The sequence below is a fragment of the Pantherophis guttatus genome, chromosome 5, assembly GCF_059756535.1.
Source record: "Pantherophis guttatus breed Tessera chromosome 5, ASM5975653v1, whole genome shotgun sequence".
Lineage (NCBI taxonomy): Eukaryota > Metazoa > Chordata > Lepidosauria > Squamata > Colubridae > Pantherophis > Pantherophis guttatus.
In genome coordinates this window covers 48,608,991-48,631,518 of record NC_142067.1, presented here as the reverse complement: position 1 = coordinate 48,631,518, position 22,528 = coordinate 48,608,991, and the positions used below count along the sequence as shown (strand labels likewise).

The window sequence follows — 22,528 nt, the reverse complement described above, 5'->3', positions numbered from 1 at the left end:
TAAAAGATAGAAAGTTAATGTTCAAAACATAATGACCTGAAATTTGGAATTTATATTATAAGAGAGAATCTATAAATGCTGATGATATAAGCAGAAATCCTGCCTTTACAATTGCACTTGCTTTTGAAAAAATGAGTCATATCCTCACAGAGCAAAGGTTATATTAAGCTGACTATACAAAGGTAGTTGTGGCTAGGAGAGCCTTTTCACAACTTTAAATTGTGCATCAGTTGTACCCTTTCCTGGATTATGAGGCCCTCAGTGCAGTCACTCGTATCTTGATTATCTTAGTTGGGTTACTGCAATGTGTTCTATATAAATCTATCCTTGAAAATATTTGGAAGCTACAATAAATTCACTTTAATAAAACAGACTATCTGACCTAACTGAATTTCTGTCTCTCTTATCATAAAATGTGATTAAAGATGTGTTAATAGGGAAAGAGCCTATTTCTTATTTACACATTTTTATTTAAAAAAAAAACAGGAAAAGAAATAAATCAACAAGAGAGACAAAACATAGAGATACATACATTATCAAAACTTCATAATAGGTACTTAAAATAAGTGAAAAATGCAAGAGAAGAAAAAATAGAATATAACATGTTCCTACAGCAGTAAATAGTTACAATTCTATATAAAATTGTTTAATATAAACATTATCAAAGAATGTGTTTATATAGCTACTATGTTTTTTTAACTTACTGTATTTTGCATAAATTACTCATTATTTCATTGTAGTATTTTTCAATATAAATTTCATTATGTTTATCCATACAAAGCCTACATCTACAAGATAGGCCAGGGGTGTCAAACACAAGGCCTGGGGGCTGAATCCAGCCTGCAAGGTGCTTAGATCTGGCCCGTGGGGTTGCCCTGGAAACAGCACAGGGACGGCCTGTGGTGCCTCTGCCAGTAAACACGAGATTGGGAGAGCCACGGGCAACCCTCCTGAGCTCTGTTTTCACTGGCAGAGGGTTTCAAGAGGCCAGGAACCCATTTTCACTGGCAGAGTCCTTGGGCCACCATAGGCACCCTGCTCTAGTTTGAAAGAACAGGCTGGGAGACTGAGGCAATTGTTAACAGGAACGGTTTATTAACATCTCTCAAACAGGAATGAACTAGACGAACAAGAACAAGAACTCTCAGTCACAGCTGCTATTTATATACGGCAGTCAGAAGCAGCAGCCAATGGCAATGACTTAATTCTCCCGCCGGCTGAGCTGTCAAGTCTCAGCCAATTGGGAGCGCTTCCGTGTTGCTGTGTAGCAAAGCCTCACGTCTGTAACACTCCTTCCCCCTTGGACGGCACAAGCGTAATCCTTAAGATAAGCTGGACGCCTGCGCACTCGCCTTGACCGATGAAGTTCACTGTCCTGGGAAAGAGTTAGCTCCAGATTTTCTAGGGTCAACTTGGATGGGTGAGTTGGCCCAGGGGGCATTGGAACTGTCGGCGACTGTGCAGACACGGCATCAGGAGGATCAGTAATCAGAAGAGTAAATGGTTCAACAGGTAAGTAGGATGGCCGTGGCGCTGGTGTTGGTGATGCATCCTGGACCCTATCGCCCCATAGAGGCGGGGTCGGGATCGACTCCGGTGAATGGTCCTTGGCTGGTTCCGCGTCTCCTGGGGTCTGAGTGGTGGCGCAACCCCGTAATTGATCTATGTGGCACCGCCAGGCTCGTCCGTCTTCGAGCTTGACCCTATAAGAACAGGGCCCAGTGATTAGAATGATATGTCTGGGCAGCCAAGGAGAGTCGCCCCCAAAGTTCCTGGCATACACGCAATCTCCTAACCGGAACGACCGGGGAAGGTTAGATGAATCTATGGGGGCCTTGGGCGTGTAGCACGGGTGTAGCCTGTCCAGGGTGGTCCGTAAGCGCCTGCCCATAAGGAGTTCAGTGGGGCTGCGATTAGTCATCGGGCAAGGAGTTGAGTGCTGTGCAAGGAGATACTGTGCAACCTTTTCCTGCCAGTCTCCCGGACCGAACCGGACTAGAGCGTCCTTGGCCGAGTGGACAGCCCTTTCAGCCCGGCCATTACTGGACGGATGATAAGGTGCCACCACAGCATGGCGGATGCCCAACCCCGCAAGGAACAATTGAAATGTGGCCGAGGTGAATTGGGGCCCGCTGTCCGAGACCACTACATCGGGGAGGCCGTGGGTGGCAAACAAATTGCTGAGAACCCTACTAACAGTGTCCGAAGTGGTTGATGCCATGCGAGCTATTTCTACCCACTTGGAATACACATCAACCACGATCAGCAAGGTCTGTCCCTGGAAAGGTCCTGCCAGGTCTATGTGTAGCCTGGACCAAGGGCACCGTGGTGTTTCCCACTCCCGAGCAGTAGCTGCAGGGGGCACGGGTCGGGACTGCTGGCACCACTGGCACCCTGCTACCCATTCGGAAATGGCCTGGTCCAGTTTGGCCACCAAACATAACTGCGACCCAAAGCTTTCATCCTATTGGTTCCCGGATGGCTCTCGTGCAAACATTTCAAAATGGGCCTACGTAGGGTGGGGGGAATTACCACTCTGATGCTCCATAGTAAACATCCCTGGGAGATGGAAAGTTCGTGTTGACGGGTGGCAAAAGGTCTAAATTCCCCTGGCACTGAGCCCTGCGGCCACCCTCGGCGTACCCAATCCAGAACCTGCACAAGAGTGGGGTCTTTAGCTGAGTGCTTCGCAACGTCTGATGCCGTTACTAATGCAGGGAACTCATCGATCAAAAGGACAGAGTGATCGGGGCAGGGTCATCCACAGCTATGGGAAGGGGACAGCGGCTGAGGCCGTCCGCATTCCCCAGATTAGCCCCTGGGTGATAGACCAGCTGGTAATTGTAGGCTGCCAGGAAAACTGACCACCGGGTCATTTGGTGGGACATAATTTGTGGAGTCTGTTTATCGCCTGCCAATAGGCCCAAGAGGGGCTTGTGGTCAGTAACTAATTGAAAAAAACGACCATAGACGTAATTGTGGAACCGCTTTACCGCGGCCATGAGTGCCAGCGCCTCTTTATCCAGTTGACCATAATTCCTTTCAGCCGAGGACAAGGTCCTGGAATAATAGGCAATGGGAGCCTCAGCTCCATTCGGTAAGACGTGGCTTAACACAGCACCGATGCCATATGGAGAGGCATCGCAAACTAGAGTGAGGGGAATGTGGTCGCTGTAGTGCATTAGCACGGCATTTGAAGTGAGCAGGTTTTTTACAGCCATGAATGCTGTGGCCTGGGGTTGTCCCCAAACCCAGGGAGCCTTGCTGTCCAACAAGCGATGGAGCGGTTCTGCCACAGAGGCCTTATGTGGAAGAAAAATGCTGTAAAAATTGAGCAGGCCTAAGAAAGCCTGTAACTCAGCCTTGCAGGTGGGAGGCGGGGCCTTCTTAATAGCTTCAACCTTAGAAGGAGTAGGGTGTATGCCAGACCCATCCACAGGGAACTCTAAGAATTCAACCTGTGGCACTCCGAATTTACATTTGGTCTTCTTGAGTTTCAGGCCATTTTGTTGGAATCTGATCAGTACCTGGCGGATGCGTTCGATGAGGTTGGATTTGTTGGTATCTGAAATTAAAATGTCATCGAAATAAGGGATGACACCGGGAATTCCCTGCAATAATCACTCCATAAGGCTTTGAAAAATGCCAGGTGCGACACAGACCCCAAACACTTGAAAGCGCCCCTATGGGTGACTATGGTTTGAGCGGTGGCCTTGGCATCATCAACAGGGAGTTGTTGATATGCCTGAGTCATGTCTAACTTGGCAAAGATCGTACCCCGACCCAAAGAATGTAGTAAATGTTGGACTACAGGGACTGGATAAGGGTGTGCCTGCAAAGCGTGATTGAGTGTGCACTTAAAGTCACCACATATGCGGATAGACCCGTCCTGCTTGGTAGGGATGACAATGGGGGTCTCCCATTTGGAATAATCAGTGGGCTCGAGGATCCCCTGGGCCAATAGCTTGTCCAATTCCGCATCCACCTTGGGGCAGAGGGCAAAGGGCACCCTTCTGGGCTTGAGTCGAATGGGTGCCACCTGAGGGTCAAGGTTAAGGGAGATAGGGGTACCCTTATAGTTACCCAAGAAACCATCGAAAACCTCGGTGAACTCGGAGGTTAGGGCCTCGAAGTCATCAATGACGGTGGCATTGACACCAGAGATGGTGAGCCCCAATGCCTCAAACCAGTCTAACCCTAACAAACTGGGAAGGCTACCCTTAACAACAATAACTGGGAGTGACCCTGAGAAATCCCCTTTTTTCCACTAAGAAGTGGCCACACCCTAAGATGGGAATACTATTTCCCTGATAGTCATGGAGCCTGGTGTTGCAGGCTCGCAGTCGCCCAGGCATGATGGCAGGCACCAGCTTCTTCAGTGTCTTCCAGGCGATGATAGACTTGGAGGAACCGGTGTCCACTTCCATTCTGCACGGCATTCCCTCAAGTCGGACAGTCAGGAAGATTTTCTTGTGATGGCCGGAAGAAGCATGGCTGACAGACACGGTGGTGTTTGTTCCGCCCCGGGATATGGCAAAACAATAGTCCTTTTGAGTGTTGAATCCCTTTCTGATAGGTCTGACATTAGCCGGAGCGCCCGTGGTAGCTTCTAGGGGAACAGAAAGGTAGACTTTGGCCAGATAGCCTTTCTTTCCGCACCGGTGGCATACAGCATTTTTAAAACGGCAAAAGGTGCGAGGGTGATCCTCCCCGCAGCCCAGGCAATGAGTCGTGGTCTGCTTCTTGCCCTCTGGCCTCTTGTTACTCACAGCCACTTTGAGGCGGCTCACCTCATCTTCGTCATCGGAAGGGCTGTCAGGGAAAGCATCCTCGAGGTGAATGGCGGCACAATGGGTGGCAGACAGCATGTTAGGAACTCTGCGTATCTCTGCCGCCAACCTGTCTGACATTTCAAAAGCACAAGCTTCGTCTACAGCTGACTGCAAATTGATGTCAGTCTTGGCTAATAGGTGGCATTGTAGCCGCAAGTCACGCACACCGCAGACCAACTGCTTGAGGAGAGAGTCATCAAGATTCTCGAATTCACAATTAATAGCTTCAGCGCGGAAGGCAGCAAGGTATTAGTTAATGGACTCTCCCTCCTTCTGTAACCTCTGACGGAACAGGAACCGGTGGGAAATACAGGGGGGGGCGGGTGCATACAACACACCCCAAACATGAGTAGCATCAAGCTGGCCACCATGGCTACACCCACCCAGCCCCCTAAGGTCAAACACAACCCTGATGAAATCGATTTTGACACCCCTGGTATAGGCAATCCAATCACAATTACACAGCAAGTGTACTCAGGTATTTAATCCATTGAGTAAATGTGGCCATATATATCTTTCCAATGTTGCAATATCAGTCTCTTAGCTATAATAAGGGCATGGAGAATCCATTTATGTTGTGCAGATGTTAAATTCCATCTACTTGTTGTGTAATTCAAAATAATATTATCCTCTGAAAATTTTAATTTTTATTGAACAATCACATTTATTTAGTCCACTACTTTCTCCCAATAGGTAGTAAATTTAAGATATTGTACACACATGTGTTTCAAAGAAGCATTGTCCTTATTACACCTTCAATAAAATCCTAGACAATCTTTACTTATACAGATTAGAATCTATACATTACAGATGTCATGAAGTGTAAAAAAATCTGAATATTATTTTTGTGATATTCTATGAATCATAATCAAACATTCCTTCTATAAAAGTAAAATCACTCTACTATTGTTTAACCAATATAGGAGCCTTTAATTCTTTATTCCATCAACTCTTAACATCTACATATCAAATGTATTGATAGGAAAAATCTAATAGGTTTTTTTTTTTAAAAGTTTAGCATGTTAATCCAGTATCTTGGATGTCTCAGGAGCTGAAAATAATGTGGGTAATACATATTGTAGCTGTAAATATTGTCAGTTATGATTTCTCCATAAATTTAATTTAATATGGGAAAAAGGATTGGATCCTTGTTTTGGCAAATAATCTATTTTTTAAAATAAAATCTATTGTTCAGAAATTTTACTCTGCATGTGTGTGTGTCTATGTCTCTGTTTGTATGCATGCACATATATATTAATAATTGAAGTACATATAAAGTGTTTTAAGAAACTACCATATAGCAATATAATTTAAATAAATACTTCACTCAGATTCAATTGATTCCTATATAATTAAAGCAGTAGTCTATTCAATCTTGTAATTTCTACAGTCAATTTTTTTTTTTAAAAAATGAGCATCAATATTTGGAACTGAATTGTGAAATTCAGAATTACTTTCAGAACAGCGACAATTCAGTTACTTCATGTATCATATTTATGCTGAATTATCAGACAGTCATAAACAAATTCAGGAGTATCATTAAGTTGTGTCAAATTTTACTTGTGATGCATAAAGGTACATGCCATATGAAATCTAAAAATGAACACCAATAATTTTATTTTAATCAATGTGACTTAAAGTACCTTATTTTACCCACAGGGCAAATAATAATAAATTACTTACGAACTGGTAAAGTCTGAAATATCTCAATTTTACTATATTCTCCTTGCCCTTTTCCATTTACAGCAGCAACTTTTATTTCATATGTTGTATTTGGTTCCAGATTGCTGAGAATAACCATAGCTAAGAGAAAATGAAGAAAAGCTTTATTTAAAAAAAAGAATATTTTATGTGAAAAGGGACACATTTGGTTGTAACGGTTCTGCTTCATTTATTTCACAAGGTTAACATCGAGACTCAATACATTCTTTTTTATTTGGAAGAAAAAAATAGTCGTTCATAAGATATGTTGTGTGCACAAGAAGGTGTAAATAATGCATCCAGTTGTAACTACAAGCTATTTAACAAATATAAAGTGCAAACATACTGTTATCCAGTTCCTTAGTTAATGCACATATAAGTGACAGGAAATGCATAATACCTTGGTATTACTCCAGACGTATTCAATACCTAGGTAAATATGGCTGTGCTATTTATAACTACATTAAGAAGAAACTATGGGTGAATTAATATGCTTGGTTTGAAATGAATGACTATTTCATGGCTGTTAAAATATTGAGAAGGGATAAAGAGGTATAGATAGTAATTTACTCTGCTCCTCATTTACTCTGCCTAATCTTTGTCTATGAGATTGATAAACTCGGGGTCTTCATTCTGTATTTGTCTGCAGATACATAGACATGGAGCTCTTGCTCTCTGACTCTCATCCTAGTAGGATGGATGTAGCACAGGATTTGAGATGCTGCATAAGATGCAGTTCATTAGGTGCTAGGCTTCCCTTATCCCTATCATGCATTTCATTCAATGATTTATTTCTTCACTGCTTTTGCTGAGGTTCAGCTCCCACTCTCAGGTATGCTCATAGGTTTACAAATGGTTTGCCCCCCCAAGAGAGTAAACTGGGTGGTAAAAGAAAAGAAATATAGAAAGTAGTTAAGCTTGTATAACAATCTGCTTATCACACTGAAGACTCATTAAGTTTATCTAACATTATACTTTGAGAAAGAGATGCTGAAAAAAATATCACAGTATTGTTCTAAACTTAGATCAATATTTATTTCCATTTCTCTGTCCAAGAAAATCTTTTTTAAAAAAGTAATAATTGTGGGACCTGGGAGAACATAGTATTGGAAAATTTGACTGGAAATATAGCATAAATTTACCTCTGCCACTGTTTACATCTACCATCAATCCGGGACATACTATATTTTTCTATAATTCTATTGGCACCTGACTGGAATAAGAACAACTGATATTTATGTTTTGTAATGTGCTTGCAGCTGCACATATTCTACTAAAATATTTCATGTGTCTTACGTAAAGTCATGTATAATTTATATTCTATTTCTGTCAAAATAACAACAAATAAATAACCACTTTGGGAAAAAGGAAGAAACAACTCCTCTGGTAGTGAGATTACAAAAGCAGATATTTATAAAAATAAGAATGCAGATTTGTAAACAGGAACAACTCAAAAGACATGCCATTTTTACAGATATTAATCACAAAAATTATGGATGTCTAAGAGCTATTTTTCTGGAAATCACCATATTAAAAGAGAAGGGGGGATAACTGTTCACAATTTTTACCTAGTGGTCAAAAAGTTATCAATATTCTTCCAAAGATAAAAATATACAATAATAAGCAATGAATAACAACTTCTGAAAATACTGCTGAATTTCAAAACAAAAATTATTCATTTACAATATTAGTCAGTAAAAATGCTGTTAGTTATTACTGAGTAGAAGATATTCAAAATGTGCATTTAATTGATTAAAAATGAAAAAAAATGGTTTCTAAACAAAGACCATGTTTATTTTTCAGTACCATCTAGAGTAGTAGTTCTTAATTATGACTTTAACACTGTCCAGTGGGCCATCCCAATGCTAAGGGAGCTGCTGCTGCTGCATCAGGGCTATTGTAGCTCTGAACTTCTAGTGAATCTGCTCATCTTCTAACATGTCTGAAAATGTGTCAGTCAGGAGCATAACAGTATTATCTGTCAAAAAAATAATCAACCAGACAACTATAATCTCTTTAATTTTATAGTGAATGGTACCCTGCCATCTAAGGTTAGGAAAAGTGTTGAAATGCAATTGAATAGCTGAAGACTAAGAGAAAGAATTTTGGCATTCCCCAGTTATAATTTGAAAATCTAAAGAACTTGTCTGAATGCCAAGCGTTCAGGAATTTCCTAGAATTTTTGATTTTGGCTTGGTCTAAAATGCTAATACTTTTCCAATTGAAACTGTAGTTGAGTCTGTTCAAGTAGTGTGAGATTAAGGATTTTTTGTCATTCTTCTAATAGCTAAGTGGGGTTCCTGGATGTGTTATGATAGTCTTCTGTCTATCAGTCCTACATAGCGCTGTTGCAATCCTTGCACTGCAAGTTACAGATGACTCCTGGTCCCCCCCCCACCCCTTGGGCTACTGAGTCTTTTAATTTGTTTAAAATGTTTTGGAGGGCTTTAGTTAGTTTGTATGCTACAGTGTGATCCTACATGATTATAGCAATCTGTTGGTCATTTCTAAGATATTTTTGATGTATAAGAGTGTAATCCTTTTTACAGATTGCATTGGTTGCACTGTAGTGGGTTGTGTAGTCAAGCATTTTTTGATAAAGTACAAGTTTACAACATTATGTTGTAAGATGTTGTATAAGTGATCTGTTTCCTATTTCTGTTGTTCCAGAGTGCTTGTGCTCATCTGAATAGCATTCTTACATATGTCCTTTTCTGGGGGGATAAATAGTTAGCTTGGAAGTGGAGCACTTGGTTAGCATGGATTGCTTTCCAATAGTCTTGGGTTTGTGGTTGCCATTGTTTCCTCTACTGTTGAGGATATCCAGGAAGAGGAAGTTTGCTGTTGTTTTCTTCTTGTGCATTTTACACCTTCAAATATTTCATTGTTTCATTGGTCTTCTTGAGTTATTACTTTGCTATGATAAAGGTACTGTTTACATACCAGAATCATACTTTTGACTGCGTGTGTGGGAATGATGTAGCTTTTAGAAACTGTATCATGTCTCTGCTATCAAACTGGAAATTAATGATTTCACTCTCATTTATTACACTTATTGTAATACACTGCTCAATTTGATTAGACACATAGAATCATAAAAATCATTTTATCTCTATAAGCTTGGGCATCAAATTTCAATCTTTGGATACTGCTTCAATGGATGAAATATGAAAAAATGGTACAAAATATTACTATTATCAATTTATATTAATTTGTCCATTTTACAAATATAAAATGTTAAAATCTTAGAAATTCCAAATATTTCTTGAATCAACTTTCTCAAGCTCATTTTTTTAAACACTGCGTATTTCTATATGTAATTGACATGGTAGTTATCATACCGATCTTTCAGGGCAAAGTTCTGTGAAGTTTATCCTCTTTCTCACATCCAGACATTGTATGAAGTATAGAATTTTAGGCATTTTTTAAAATATTGTAGCCTCAGAAATTAGACTGGCACCTTCCAGAATGCCATTAAGACTGAACTATTTTGAGAGACCTTTAATGGACTGTTGTTTATTTGGTAACTGGTTTATTGTGGTTGGTCTTTATTCCTTTGCCCTACTTATCATTGATTTTGTGTTATTTTCGTATATATATATATAGTTGTTTATGGTTGTCTTATTGATATAAGCTTCAGGGAGTCAGTAAATTTGATGATATATAAGATCATTTAATCAATGAATGAAGATCCTAATTGTTTTTCACAAGTCTGAGGATGTTTTGAAATGGGGAGCTTTCTCTACTTGTGCTAAATCCTTATGAGTAATACAACGCTGGAAAATCAATATTTTAAATGACAGGTATTCTAAATGGAGGCATGCATTGGTTAAAATATTGGAATAGGATTGGGAGACTTTTTATCTACATCATAAATTGGGTACTTTGTCAGATTCCCTTTTTAATATTATTATATTCGTTTATACAGGACAAAAAACCACTTGTCTTCACTTGATTTAGTACCACTGCAAATAAGTACAAAAAAAGAAAGCCCAGTCAATATTCCAACATACATTTTTAAATTCTGCATTACATGAGATGGAATATATATTCACCTTTTTTTTTTTTTTTGCAAAGTCATTTTGCACATATTCGATAACATTTCTTGAAACAGAGTCTGTCTAATTATTTCTAGGAGCTGAATGAAATAGTGTATGTATAGTGTATGTAATAATGAAGAGTGTTCACACATAGCATGGAAATGTTTGTAATTTTAAAATATCTTTTTATTAATGACACTATAGAAGGAACATCTAGGATCTGAAGGGATACTTTGTTTTTGACCTTAAAAGGAAAAATGGAAAGTAGAGTTATAGTCTTCCTCCTGTTGAAAAGAATTTGAAAATGACATTCCAGGAAAAAAAACTAATTGTTCCTAAAATATATAAATGTATTGAAACTGACTAATTATTTTAAGAGTCATCCTTTTTTTTTCTTATTATATACTTACTCTGAACTGCATGTGAAAGAACAACTTTCCATGTTTCTGAAGTGACTTCTTTTACATCCACTTGGTAATGATGAATCGGGACCCCTCCATGAGAATCTGGTTTATTAAAAGATACTTTAGCAAAAGTCTGTGATACATCTACAATTTTCACTCCATGTGGACTGGATGGTACATCTGGGGAAATATTAAGGAACATATGATAAAATTAGTCAATACATGAAACAATAAAGAGTAAGTTATTTTATTACATGGTGAAAATATTAACAGTATTAAATAAGCAAAACTGATCAGTACATTGAACAGTTGAAAATCGGGTCTGTAGGAAAGTTAGCTTTTTTTGAGGCTAAAATCCTTTGGATAGAAGTTTAATGCAAAACTGTATGCTAAGATTTATATATCTAGGTTCAACTTTATGTTACCATTTAAATAAATAAAATGCATACATTTACTTTTTATTAATGCAAACTCTTCTAAATTTAAAGGTTTTTTTTTACATTTTATTTAATTTTTCCTAGGTAAGTGTTGCAGCAAATTCATTCATTTTGGTCCTTTAAATTACATTTAAGAAAGTCAAGTAAATAAGATTAAAATCATAGAAGTTTACACTATAAAAGATTTACAGGAAAAAAAATTACAATAAAACACTAAAACTATATTTAATTTGGTATTTTTAGTATACTTTGAAAATCAGAGTATACTAAACTCATTTTTATTGTCATAGAATGTTTTAGGATTTTTTGAAATTTTGGAAGATGAAACAGACATGGGAAAACAATGGAAATCTTCCAAAACATCTCTGAACTCAAAAGGAGGTTCTAAACTTGAATTAATATGCTAAAGAACTCCATCGGATAGATGGTAATTTATTGAAAGAGATCAAATAAAGATGGAGGAATATACAGAAATACTATATAGTAGATGTCAACATCCAAGAAGCCTTAGAAGATATACCCTACTTACAAGAATCTCTAGTATTAGAAGATTAGAAGTTAAATCAGCTCTTAACTGATTACTAATTCTGAAGTATAATCAGTGAACCTCTACAGTAGGAGGAGGTCAAATATACTACCAATACCAAATAAAAGAGTATGCAAATTATTATTATTAAAATAATGATACACTTATTTTTATTTTATAGAACTGTTATTAAAACAATACAGTCTTGAAATAATGCAACTATTAAAAATAATGAACTTTTCTCAATCAGAGTGAGGGCTCAATTAAGCCATGTCTGCAAGATAACCAATAAACCTCTGAAGACCCTGGAAGAACCACTCACTGCTTCATTGTTCAACTATTGACAACTTGTAGTGTTCCTCACATCTAACATGTCATTTCAACCCATTGGTTCTGGACTTGATCCATAATGCAGTAAAATATATGTCCATTCTACAGACAACTGTATGACAACTCTTCAGTATTTGAAGAGGCAATCATATATTACCTATGCCATATTTGACTAGATACTGTAGCATTTCCTTGTACACTTCATCATTTTAATAATCCATCTCTTAACTTGCTCCAATTTATATAGCTAATTCATCTTTAATTTGTGGTCAACAGGGACATATAGTTCCCTTTTACATGTACTACTGTCAAGCACATTATCTCATATTCTACGTGTTTGCCATATATCAAAGGTGTCAAACTCACAGTCTGCAGGCCAAATGCATCATGTGCTGTCCCCGCCCCTGCCAGGTTTAGCGAAGGGGGAAAAAGTCCTGATACGTCACGTGACGCTGATGTGACAATGCAAGTTCAACGACCCTGCCATATATTGTTACTACCTTGATCGAAATATACCATGTAACTTTTATTTTTTTTTCTCTTAAACTTCCTTTCTTAAACCTATTCTCAAATAAAATAGGGACTTAGGTCTTTTATTTAAAATATTAGTCACCCCTCCAAATTTATGTCATGTGCAAACTTTAGAAGAGTCCCCTCAATTGCCTATCCAAGTCATTGATCAAACAAACAAACAAAAGGAACTGTTGCATGGAGCTTATGGCAGAGACCTACAGATTTAGTACTTTTCTCCAAGATGAAGTGGAACCAAGTAGCCTTGGTAATACAGTGGTCTGAAGTACCCTGTTATTAAAACAGCTGCCTGCAATTACTGCAGGTTCGAATCTTACCAGGCTCAAGGTTGACTCAGCCTTCCATCCTTTCTAAGGTAGGTTAAATGAGGACCCAGTTTGTGGGGGCAATAAGCTGACTTTGTATAAATAAAAAAAGTATGAAGGCTATTGCATAACGCATTGTAAGCCGCCCTGAGTCTCCGGAGAAGGGTGGCATATAAATCAAATTAAAAAAACAAAAACAAAAAAACATTAACTAGCATGCTTTGAGTGAGATCATTCCACATATCCATCTTATGGTGTTATCATCTAGGTCCACTTTAATATTTTATGAAGAAAAATATTGTGTTGTACTTTTCAAAGACTTTATTGAGGTCCAGGTATACCACATCTATAATATTCTTCCAGTCTGTCACCTAATGTGTCAAAGAAGGAAATAGGTTTAGCCTGGCATCATCTGTTTATGACAAATGTGTGAGCCTTCTTTTAGTCATAGTATGTCTATACAAGTTCTATACAAGTTCTCACAAAAAAAATTTTCACAGCCAGTTTGATGACATTAGGCAATATAGATGTTAGGCTGAAAAATCTGTAGCTTCCTGGCTCCTTCAAATTTTCTTTTTTGAAGATGGGAAGATATTTGTTCTCTTCCTGTTTTTTGAAATCTCATGAATCCTTCATGATTTCCCAAAGATGGTTCTGTGATCGTCTCTAGTACTTCCTCCAATAATCTGGGATCCTGAATTCCTTTAAATTAGTCCAATTAATTAACCCCTTGCATCCTAAGAGGCCGCGTCATGCCTTTGCGGTCTCTGACTCGATGCCGATCTCAATTGGCTCCTTGGTTCTCCGAGGAGCTGAGAGAGTTGAAGCGCCAGAAAAGACACCTGGAGAGCGGTTGGAGGGCCAGCCGTTCCGAATCTAACTGAACACTGGTGAGGTCTCATATTAAGACCTACCTAGTGGCGCTCAAAGCGGCAAAAATTAATTATTTTCCCACTCTGGGTCTGCGGATAACCGCTCAGCCGCCCTGTTTAGGGTGACCCACTCCCTTCTCCATACGGGAGCGCAGGAAGACCCCTTGCAGGGTAGGGCTGAGGACATTGTGCAATATCTGCATGACAAAATCGCTCAGATTCGACAGGGGTTGGACTCCGACTGGATGGGTTCAGATGGGATGACGGAGGTAGGTCTTGAGAATGTTAGCTGGGAGGAGTTTGAATTTATGACTCCAGAGAAAGTGGACAGTGTCTTGGGTAGGCTGAATGCGACCACATGTTTGCTAGACCCGTGTCCCTCCTGGTTGGTGCTGGCTTCCCGGGAGGTTACACGAGGCTGGCTCCAGGGGATTGTTAACGCTTCTTTGAGTGAGGGTTTCTTTCCCACCACTTTGAAAGAGGCGGTGGTGAGGCCCCTCCTCAAGAAGCCTTCCCTGGACCTGGCTGTTTTATCAAATTATCGTCCTGTCTCCAACCTTTGTTTTGTGGCAAAGGTTGTTGAGAGTGTGGTGTCATGACAGCTTCCTTAGCACCTGGATGAAGTGGATTATCTGGATCTGTTCCAGTCGGGTTTCAGGCCTGGGTATAGCATGTAAACGGCCTTGGTTGCATTGGTCGATGATCTCTGGAGGGCTCGGGACAGGGGCTGTTCCTCTGTCCTGGTCCTGTTAGATCTCTCAGCAGCTTTTGATACCATCGACCATGGTGTCATGCTGCGCCGGCTGGAGGAGTTAGGAGTGGGGGGCACCGTTATGTGGTGGTTCGCCTCCTTCCTCTCCGGCCATACACAGTCTGTGTTGGCAGGGAGGCAGAGGTTGACCCCAGGGCGCCTAGTCTGTGGGGTGCTACAGGGGTCGGTCCTCTCACCCCTCCTGTTCAACATTTATGTGAACCTGCTGGGTGAGATCATCCGTGGCTTCGGGGTGGATTTCCACGAGTACGCTGATGACACTCAGCTGTACATTTCCACCCCAGGCCACCCCAATGATGCCCTTGAAGTGATGTCCCAGTGCCTGGAAGCCGTACGGATCTGGATGGGGAGGAACAAGCTCAGACTTAACCTTTTCAAGACCAAGAGGCTGTGGTTTCTGGTGTCACGTCATAGTCAGTTGAACCTATCACTGACTATTGGGGGTGAGATCTTGACACCCTCAGATAGGGCTCGCAACTTGGGTGTCCTCCTGGACTCGCAGCTGTCCTTAGAAGACCATCTGATGGCTGTGGCCAGGGGGGCTTTTTATCAGGTTCGCCTGATTTACCAGTTGCGTCCCTTTCTGGATCGGGACTCCTTACGTACAGTCACTCACACCCTCATCACTTCCCGTCTTGACTATTGTAAAACTCTCTACATGGGGCTCCCCTTGAAGAGCACCCGGAGGCTCCAACTGGTCCAGAATGTGGCCACGCGGGTAATTATGGGAGCGACCCACAGCTCCCATGTAACACTGCTCCTGCGTGAGCTGCCCTGGCTCCCGGTGGTCTTCCGGGTGCGATTCAAGATGTTGGTTGCCACCTTTAAAGCACTCCATGGCATGGGCCCTGGGTATCTATGAGACCGCCTTCTGCCACCGATAGCCTCCCATCGACTGGTACGCTCCCACAGAGAGAGGCTCCTCCGGGTGCCATCAGCTAGACAATGCCGGCTGACGACCCCCAGGGGGAGAGCATTCTCTGTGGGGGCCCCTACACTCTGGAATGAGCTGCCCCCGGAGATTCGTAGGATTACTGAGCTGCGTACCTTTCGCCGTGCCCTAAAAACATTACTATTCCAACAAGCAGGGCTGGCCTAAATAATAATAATATTTTTACTATTTTTAATGGGTTGTTTTATTAGAATTTTCGGCCAATTGATTTAATTGTTTTAACTCGTTTTTAATTTTTCTATTGTCATGGTTTTATTTCTGGCTGTACACCACCCCGAATACTTCGGGAGAAGGGCAGTATAGAAATTTAATAAAATAAAATAAAATAATATAATCTATATGGCATTTGAGTCTTGAATTCATTTAAATTTATTATCTCTTAACTACCTTCTCTTTGTCTATAATAAAGTTAAGAAAATTCTTCCTTACTGTCACCCATTACCAATTTATCACTTTTGTCCTGCAATAGATCTACACCTTCTTTATTTTCCTTTTCATACCCAACAGAACCCTTTATTTTTTATTGTTTATCTGTCACAAGCCCTTCATCTTACACTAAATTTTAACCTTTCTGACAGAGTTTATATAATTTCTGGAATCTATTTTGAATTCCTCTTTGGTTATGTTCCTCTTCTGTTTCTTTTTCATGTCCCTTTTCTCTTCAGCAGTTTAGTGAGTTCTGCATATATCCATGCTACCTTTTTTATTCCTTTGGTTTTTTTTTCTTCCCACGTGATGTAATTGTAATTTAAGTATCCTGTTTTATAGGATTTCTCATCCCTCCTGGACATTTTTCTTCATTAGGATTTAAACTATTAAGCTGAAGCAACTTTTCTGGAATTTCATCAAAAAATCCCTCTGAAGTGTAGCATAAAGCCCTGAGTCTTCTTGCTTTCTGATATTATAGAACGAGGGAGACATGAAAGCAGTGTCCCCGAAGACTGCATTCGTTTTCACAATCAAACACCCCAAGGGCAACAGCATTGTCACCAGGAAATCCTTTCAAACCAAAGGCATCTTCAGTTAGCTTTGTAAGTATTTTTGACACAAATAAAGACAGGTCATAGATTAAAAGATAATATGATCACTTTTTTCATGTTTGAATCAGGTTGATTGAATCAGGTTGGCGAGTTTTAGATCCCAGGTAGCATATCTCCTGTTCTTTCTTTTATCTTCTCGAAAATAAATTTGTCAGTAAGAAGAATAAGAACTTTCTGGATCTCTGACTCTTAACAGATGTCAAAATAATAAATGTTCTCCAGTGTAACTATTATATACCTCTTTGAAAACTACTAATCTGAAGCAGAAAGGCTTTATTCATATTTCTAGACTGTCCAGATTCTGGACTGTCCAATTCTCTGTAACTGTATTCTCTTACAATAAATTCACTTTTGTTTCTCTGAATCCTTTTACAACTTTAAACAGATTTTCAGCCCATCGATTCTGAAATTTCTGAGCAAATAGGACTTTGTGGATGGGTAGCTGCATGTATGTGTAATATAGATATTCTGAGCCTGTTTGTTAGATCAGTTCCTTTTCAGTAAACTAGTACTATGCTCTGGTATTCCAGTAATGTGCTAATCATCATCCCATAAGGTTTCAATGATGCTTCCACGTCAAATTTGTCTTTCTGAATTAGGATAATTGATTATTTTGTTTATTTTCCATATTCTGTGCATTTATATAAAAACATTTGATATTCTGAATATCATCTTGGTCCTCTTATTGTAGTATCCTGTAACACATAACCATCTTTTCTCAGGAGTTCTTTTTGAAACTAAGACCATTGTTGTAGAATTCAATCTTTTGTTGGTCACACTATCTGAATAGCCAGTTGTTGATTCATGTTATATTTTCTTCTGCCATCTCCTGTAACTGGAACTGTTCCCATCTCCTTCATTTGTTGCCCTATGTCTCATGGTCTCCATATATTTTTTCACTGTTTCCATGGCATTCATTCTCACATGGATCAAAAAGAAAACATATGGTTGTTCGTGGCTTTAGTTGGTCTTGGTAACATCCTGTCACATCCTGTAGATGGGCACCTGGAAGACATTACACCTCCTACAATGTCATATCAGTGTATTCACAACCACTTGATTTCCCTCAGCAAGGAATCACCCACCACCACAACATTCTCTTTTTTCTCAAGGTTTATCATTGGTTTCTTCAGTCCATGGGGCCTTTCATTCAATTCCATTCATGTTTCAGATATGACCATGTGGAAGCACTTGCTCTTTGAAATAAGAACTAATAGGAATTATTATAGGGTCAGGTTTTCAATATCTACATTAAACTATGTGAAGACATCATCATGAACTGAGGAGTTGAATGCTATCAGCATGAGGCTGACACCCATATCTATCTTTGTGACAGGTGTAGCTCCCTGAAATACCTGTGTGATTTCATAATAACCATATGAAGAATAATAAATTGAAATTATATTTTAAAAAGGTGGATTAAAATGGTGGCCATTAAGGGGTATGCTGTCATGGATTTTATCTTTACCAACAAATAAAAGTTTGAGGATAAATAAGAATGCATAGTTAAAGTTCTTGATTTCAAAAAGTTTACTTAAAAAACTCAAAGACATGAATATTTGAAAGGCTGATTTTAATAAACGAATAGAAATAGTGAGGAATATGCCCTTGGGATTTATTCTTAAAGGAAAGATATTATGGTTGGCTTGGCCTTCTTGTAAGGAAAGTTAAGTATAATGCATTCTGCAACAATATCAATGAGGGAAAAAGACATCAAAAAATACAATTTGAGTGGATATACAGAATAGATTCATGAAGGAGTTGAGATTAAAGACAATGTTTATTGGAATGGAAGGATAATCTAATTACCAAGATTGTTGACAAATCTTCAGCTCAGAAATGTAGGAATTAGGTCAGGAAGGCAAAGGTGGGGAAATGAGCTAAGAAGAGCAAGAGAAGCAAAGTCCAGCAATATTTTCTTCAAATATACTAGCAGCAAGAAGAAAACAAATGAAGTAGTGAGATCATTGCTTACTTCAAATGGAAACATCTTAACAGAGCACCAAGAGAAAGCAGAAGAATTCAATTCCTTTTTTGACTTTGTCTTTACAGCCAGAAGCAGCAGTGATTTGATAGATCAGATTGTTAACAAATGGAACAGGAGAAGGTGCAAGTCAGTAAAAATGTGATAAAAAAAAATTCTAGATAATTTGAATGTGTTCAAAACATTAGGTCCTGAGGAAATGTACATTGAAATACTGAAATGGCTGAATACCATTTCAGTCTGTCAATTATCTTTAAAGAACCTTGGAAAATTGGGAGATGCCAGGAAATTGGCAAAAAGGATTCCCTTCTTCAAGAAAGGAGAAACAATTTTACTACAACAGGAAGTATAATATAAATATTTGGAAAGTTTTTAAGAAGCTTCTGCATAGCCACATCTTGAGAATGATTTAATTGATTTCCCTGTAGGTCACAGAAAGTTGTACTAATGATGTTCCACCATTCTCTAATTCTCTGGTGGTTTTCACTATTAGGTATCATAATGCCAGAGAGATGATAGATCTGCCTTTTCTGAATGGGATTACATTTCTCCAAAGAAGAAAGCACTCAGTTGGGAGGTACTTATAAACTCAAATCTTTCTTTGATTATCAAGATTGAGTCAACAGCCAAGAGTCCCTTTTATTAATTTTAGTTGATATAGTAACTATATTCCTTTCTAGAATAAATTAACTTTAAACCTTGTACACACATTGGTAACCTCTAAGAAGGCCTATGGCAAAGTAGTCCACATGAACCTGCATTTTTGTGGAGTTCATGAACTTCAATTGGGACAAAAAAGTAGGTCTTGGATAAACTTGGATAAACTCTTTCTTACTAAGATAATCTAAGTGATTCAACTACAGTTGGTATAGGTTTGTCTGATGGTGACATAGAATCAAGCGTCCTCTGTAAAAACCTAGTTTTTTTTAAAAAAAATGTTTAAAGTTTTAAAGTTAATTTATTCCCCAAGGAGCTGAAACACTTAAATTTTATTATCTTTTTTAAAAATTCTATAACTAGAGTTCTGAATTATTAGTTTTTTAAAAAATATTTTTACTAATTTCTTTTTAATTGTTTTATTGTATGGATTTAAATTTATTTTTATCATAAACATAAAACAGATTAAAGTGTTCTGAAGCATACTAAAGTATGTAAATATATAAAAGTTGATTTTATAGATTGTGGATTATATTTTCTTTATTTGAAGGACACAGAAAACAGAGTGCAGAGACAAGAAAGGAAAGGAGAGAAGTGAGTACTTCTTTTGCAGATACTGTAGCTATGATCTCCAAAATATGGAAGGTTGCACTTAGTTTGATATTTGGCCTTGTTAAGAAACTTTTAAAATCATGTTTTACATTCCTTTTATTTTAGTACACTAAAATAGGTGTCATTTCTTAAAGAATAGAAATGAATTTTTTAAATCATCCAAGACATTTATTTTTATATAAATAAATTACTTACCAGCCAAGGCTAGGATATATTCCTGATATCTTTTCCCTATTCTATTTGTGGCTGTACAGTTGTAATGTCCAAAGTCAATGTCTGATGTGGGAGCAATCTTTATAGAAAGGAGAGAGAGGGAGAAAGAGAAAGAGAGCGGGGGACAGAGAGCGAGACAGAAAGATGGGGGGACAGAGAGACAGAGAGAAGCATGCATCAGTTTTTATATAAAATTGACAGACCTGAATAACTGTACATATAATCTCTAAGTATAATCCATAATATTTTTTCATGTGACCAGCAACTTTGCAAATAATAAATAAGGATCATTAATCCTTACTACAATTGGTTGAATTCACTAGAGATGGGGGCCCATAGATGTGATACAAAAGTATCTGAAATAAATGATAACTGGTAAAATATATGCCTGAATTTTTAATAAATAATATTAATATATTTATGATGGTGAGGGAAAAATATCTTGAACAAAGAAAGTACAAAGTTATCACTGGAAGCTTACCTCTAATATCAATTTGTTTTCACTACTATGAGTCTTTAAAGGAGTTGTATTTTCTATAGGTAAAACCAATTTTCCTTTTCTCCACTGGATAGATGCTGCTGGATTAGACAGAACATCGCAACTTATGTTGATGGGATTTCCTTCCCAAGAATAATAAATTGTTTGATTTGACACAAAGATTGGAGCATCTGCAACACATATTTATAAAAGCATATTATTGCTTTGCCTTAATTTAACATTACATAGATTGGTTTAATAAAGACATGTCAATTGCTTAGATTTATCAAAATACTGTTTTAAATGTTTAAAATGTTACGCACATCCTAATAATACATGAAATATAACCAAAAGTTTCAATTATAATTTGCTCTTTGAAATTATTACTTTTATAATATAATAAAATAAATTATTTTCAGATGGACAAAATCCTATTTATAATGGTGTAAACTATTCAGATTAGCAATATTTTAACTGTGAATAAAATGAATAGCAATTAAAGCACTTCATTATGCATTTTCCACAATTAAACATGTTCTGGGAGCAATTATTAATGCATAAGAGCATCTATTTGGCTCACACACACCAAAACCATGACAAGGCAGGCTGGTTTTTTTTTTCAGGAATACTTTCTACAACATATTTGTCTCTTATTTTGTTAAACTTTCAGAGGGCATGTAAGTATTTTGTTTATTTTCACTGTCAATGACTGCTATTTTTTTACAGCATTTCAGATGCTGATTCTTTCTAGTGCAGTTATTTATATACTTAGAAATTTTGTGAATTATGGAACTGTTGATGATGCAAAAAATAAAATAAATGAAATAAAAGGTAAAATAAAATAATCAGAATAATAAAGACAAAAGCAACCCAGAAGGAACATACACAAAGATGGAATACAGATTGTGATTAATTTTCACTACCTAGTATGAGTTGAATTCATCCTAGAACCAAACTTTCAGTGCTTCTACAGGAAACATATTTGAAAATATGGAGCCAACTATGATGACAATGTGCTTACAGTCAAGTTCCCAAAATAATTGACAATGCTAAATTTGTATTGTTTAAAGACTGTTTATAGGTTGGAAAATCTATAAAGAAATGTTTTGAAATAATTATAACACAGGATAGTTTAGGGATTTTGACATTTAAATTAAGTTGAAAAAATGTCCATGAACAGACTACCTCATACCTGTTATGTCCAATCATGATGACTTGTTAAAGGGATAGTGAAGTAAATAATACAACAAAAAAGCATCAATAATAATTCCACTGACTTTTCTGCATAGACCTTTTCCTCTAATCAACCTTCTAAAATTTGAAAAGAAAATGAAATAAAAGTACAAAATTATATATTAACACCTGAAGTTGATCTTCATAATCCTGATGTAAGATATCTAAATATGCTTGAATCCAATAAATAAAATAAAATAAGAGCTTAAGTCATTGAATCAAATGTACTATACTGAAGTACCAAGTTTAGCAACAAATTGAATTATTATAATTTTGGCATATAAGAACTATTATGACAGTTAAATTGCAGTGTTGTCATGGCTTCTAATATGACAAGTAGTTCAAAATGAGTACAAAATAAGCAAGGTCAAAATAGAAATAGATGGTACATAATCATAGTTACAATGATAATATACCATAGTGTTTATTTCTAGGCCACATATTGGAAAATAGGGGGAGGAAGGGAGGAAGTAATAGTATCTTCACTCTTAATCAGGAGATGAAAACCATATTTTGAACTAGTTATACTTTCAAGATAACCTATTCTCCATTCAGAGCATTAATTACAGAAATTAAGCCATTCCATCCAGGAAAATTAATAGCTAATAA

General features: G+C 37.8%; 1 protein-coding gene across 4 annotated transcripts in view; it reads right to left on the bottom strand.

The window, feature by feature from the left end:
* NCAM2 (neural cell adhesion molecule 2) overlaps positions 1–22,528 on the bottom strand; it is a 196,892-nt gene that overhangs the window by 47,382 nt on the left and 126,982 nt on the right. For 3 of the 4 annotated variants that reach the window (XM_034426183.3, XM_034426266.3, XM_034426347.3), the window contains exons 10-13: positions 20,690–20,877; positions 20,191–20,287; positions 10,984–11,157; positions 6,516–6,635 (exon numbers count right to left, since the gene is read on the bottom strand). In XM_034426183.3, the coding sequence (XP_034282074.2) occupies positions 6,516–6,635; positions 10,984–11,157; positions 20,191–20,287; positions 20,690–20,877 (579 nt within the window). Of the gene's footprint in view, positions 1–2,461; positions 4,610–6,515; positions 6,636–10,983; positions 11,158–20,190; positions 20,288–20,689; positions 20,878–22,528 lie in introns of those variants that run through there. The other variant, XM_087895049.1, reaches the window with a different exon arrangement.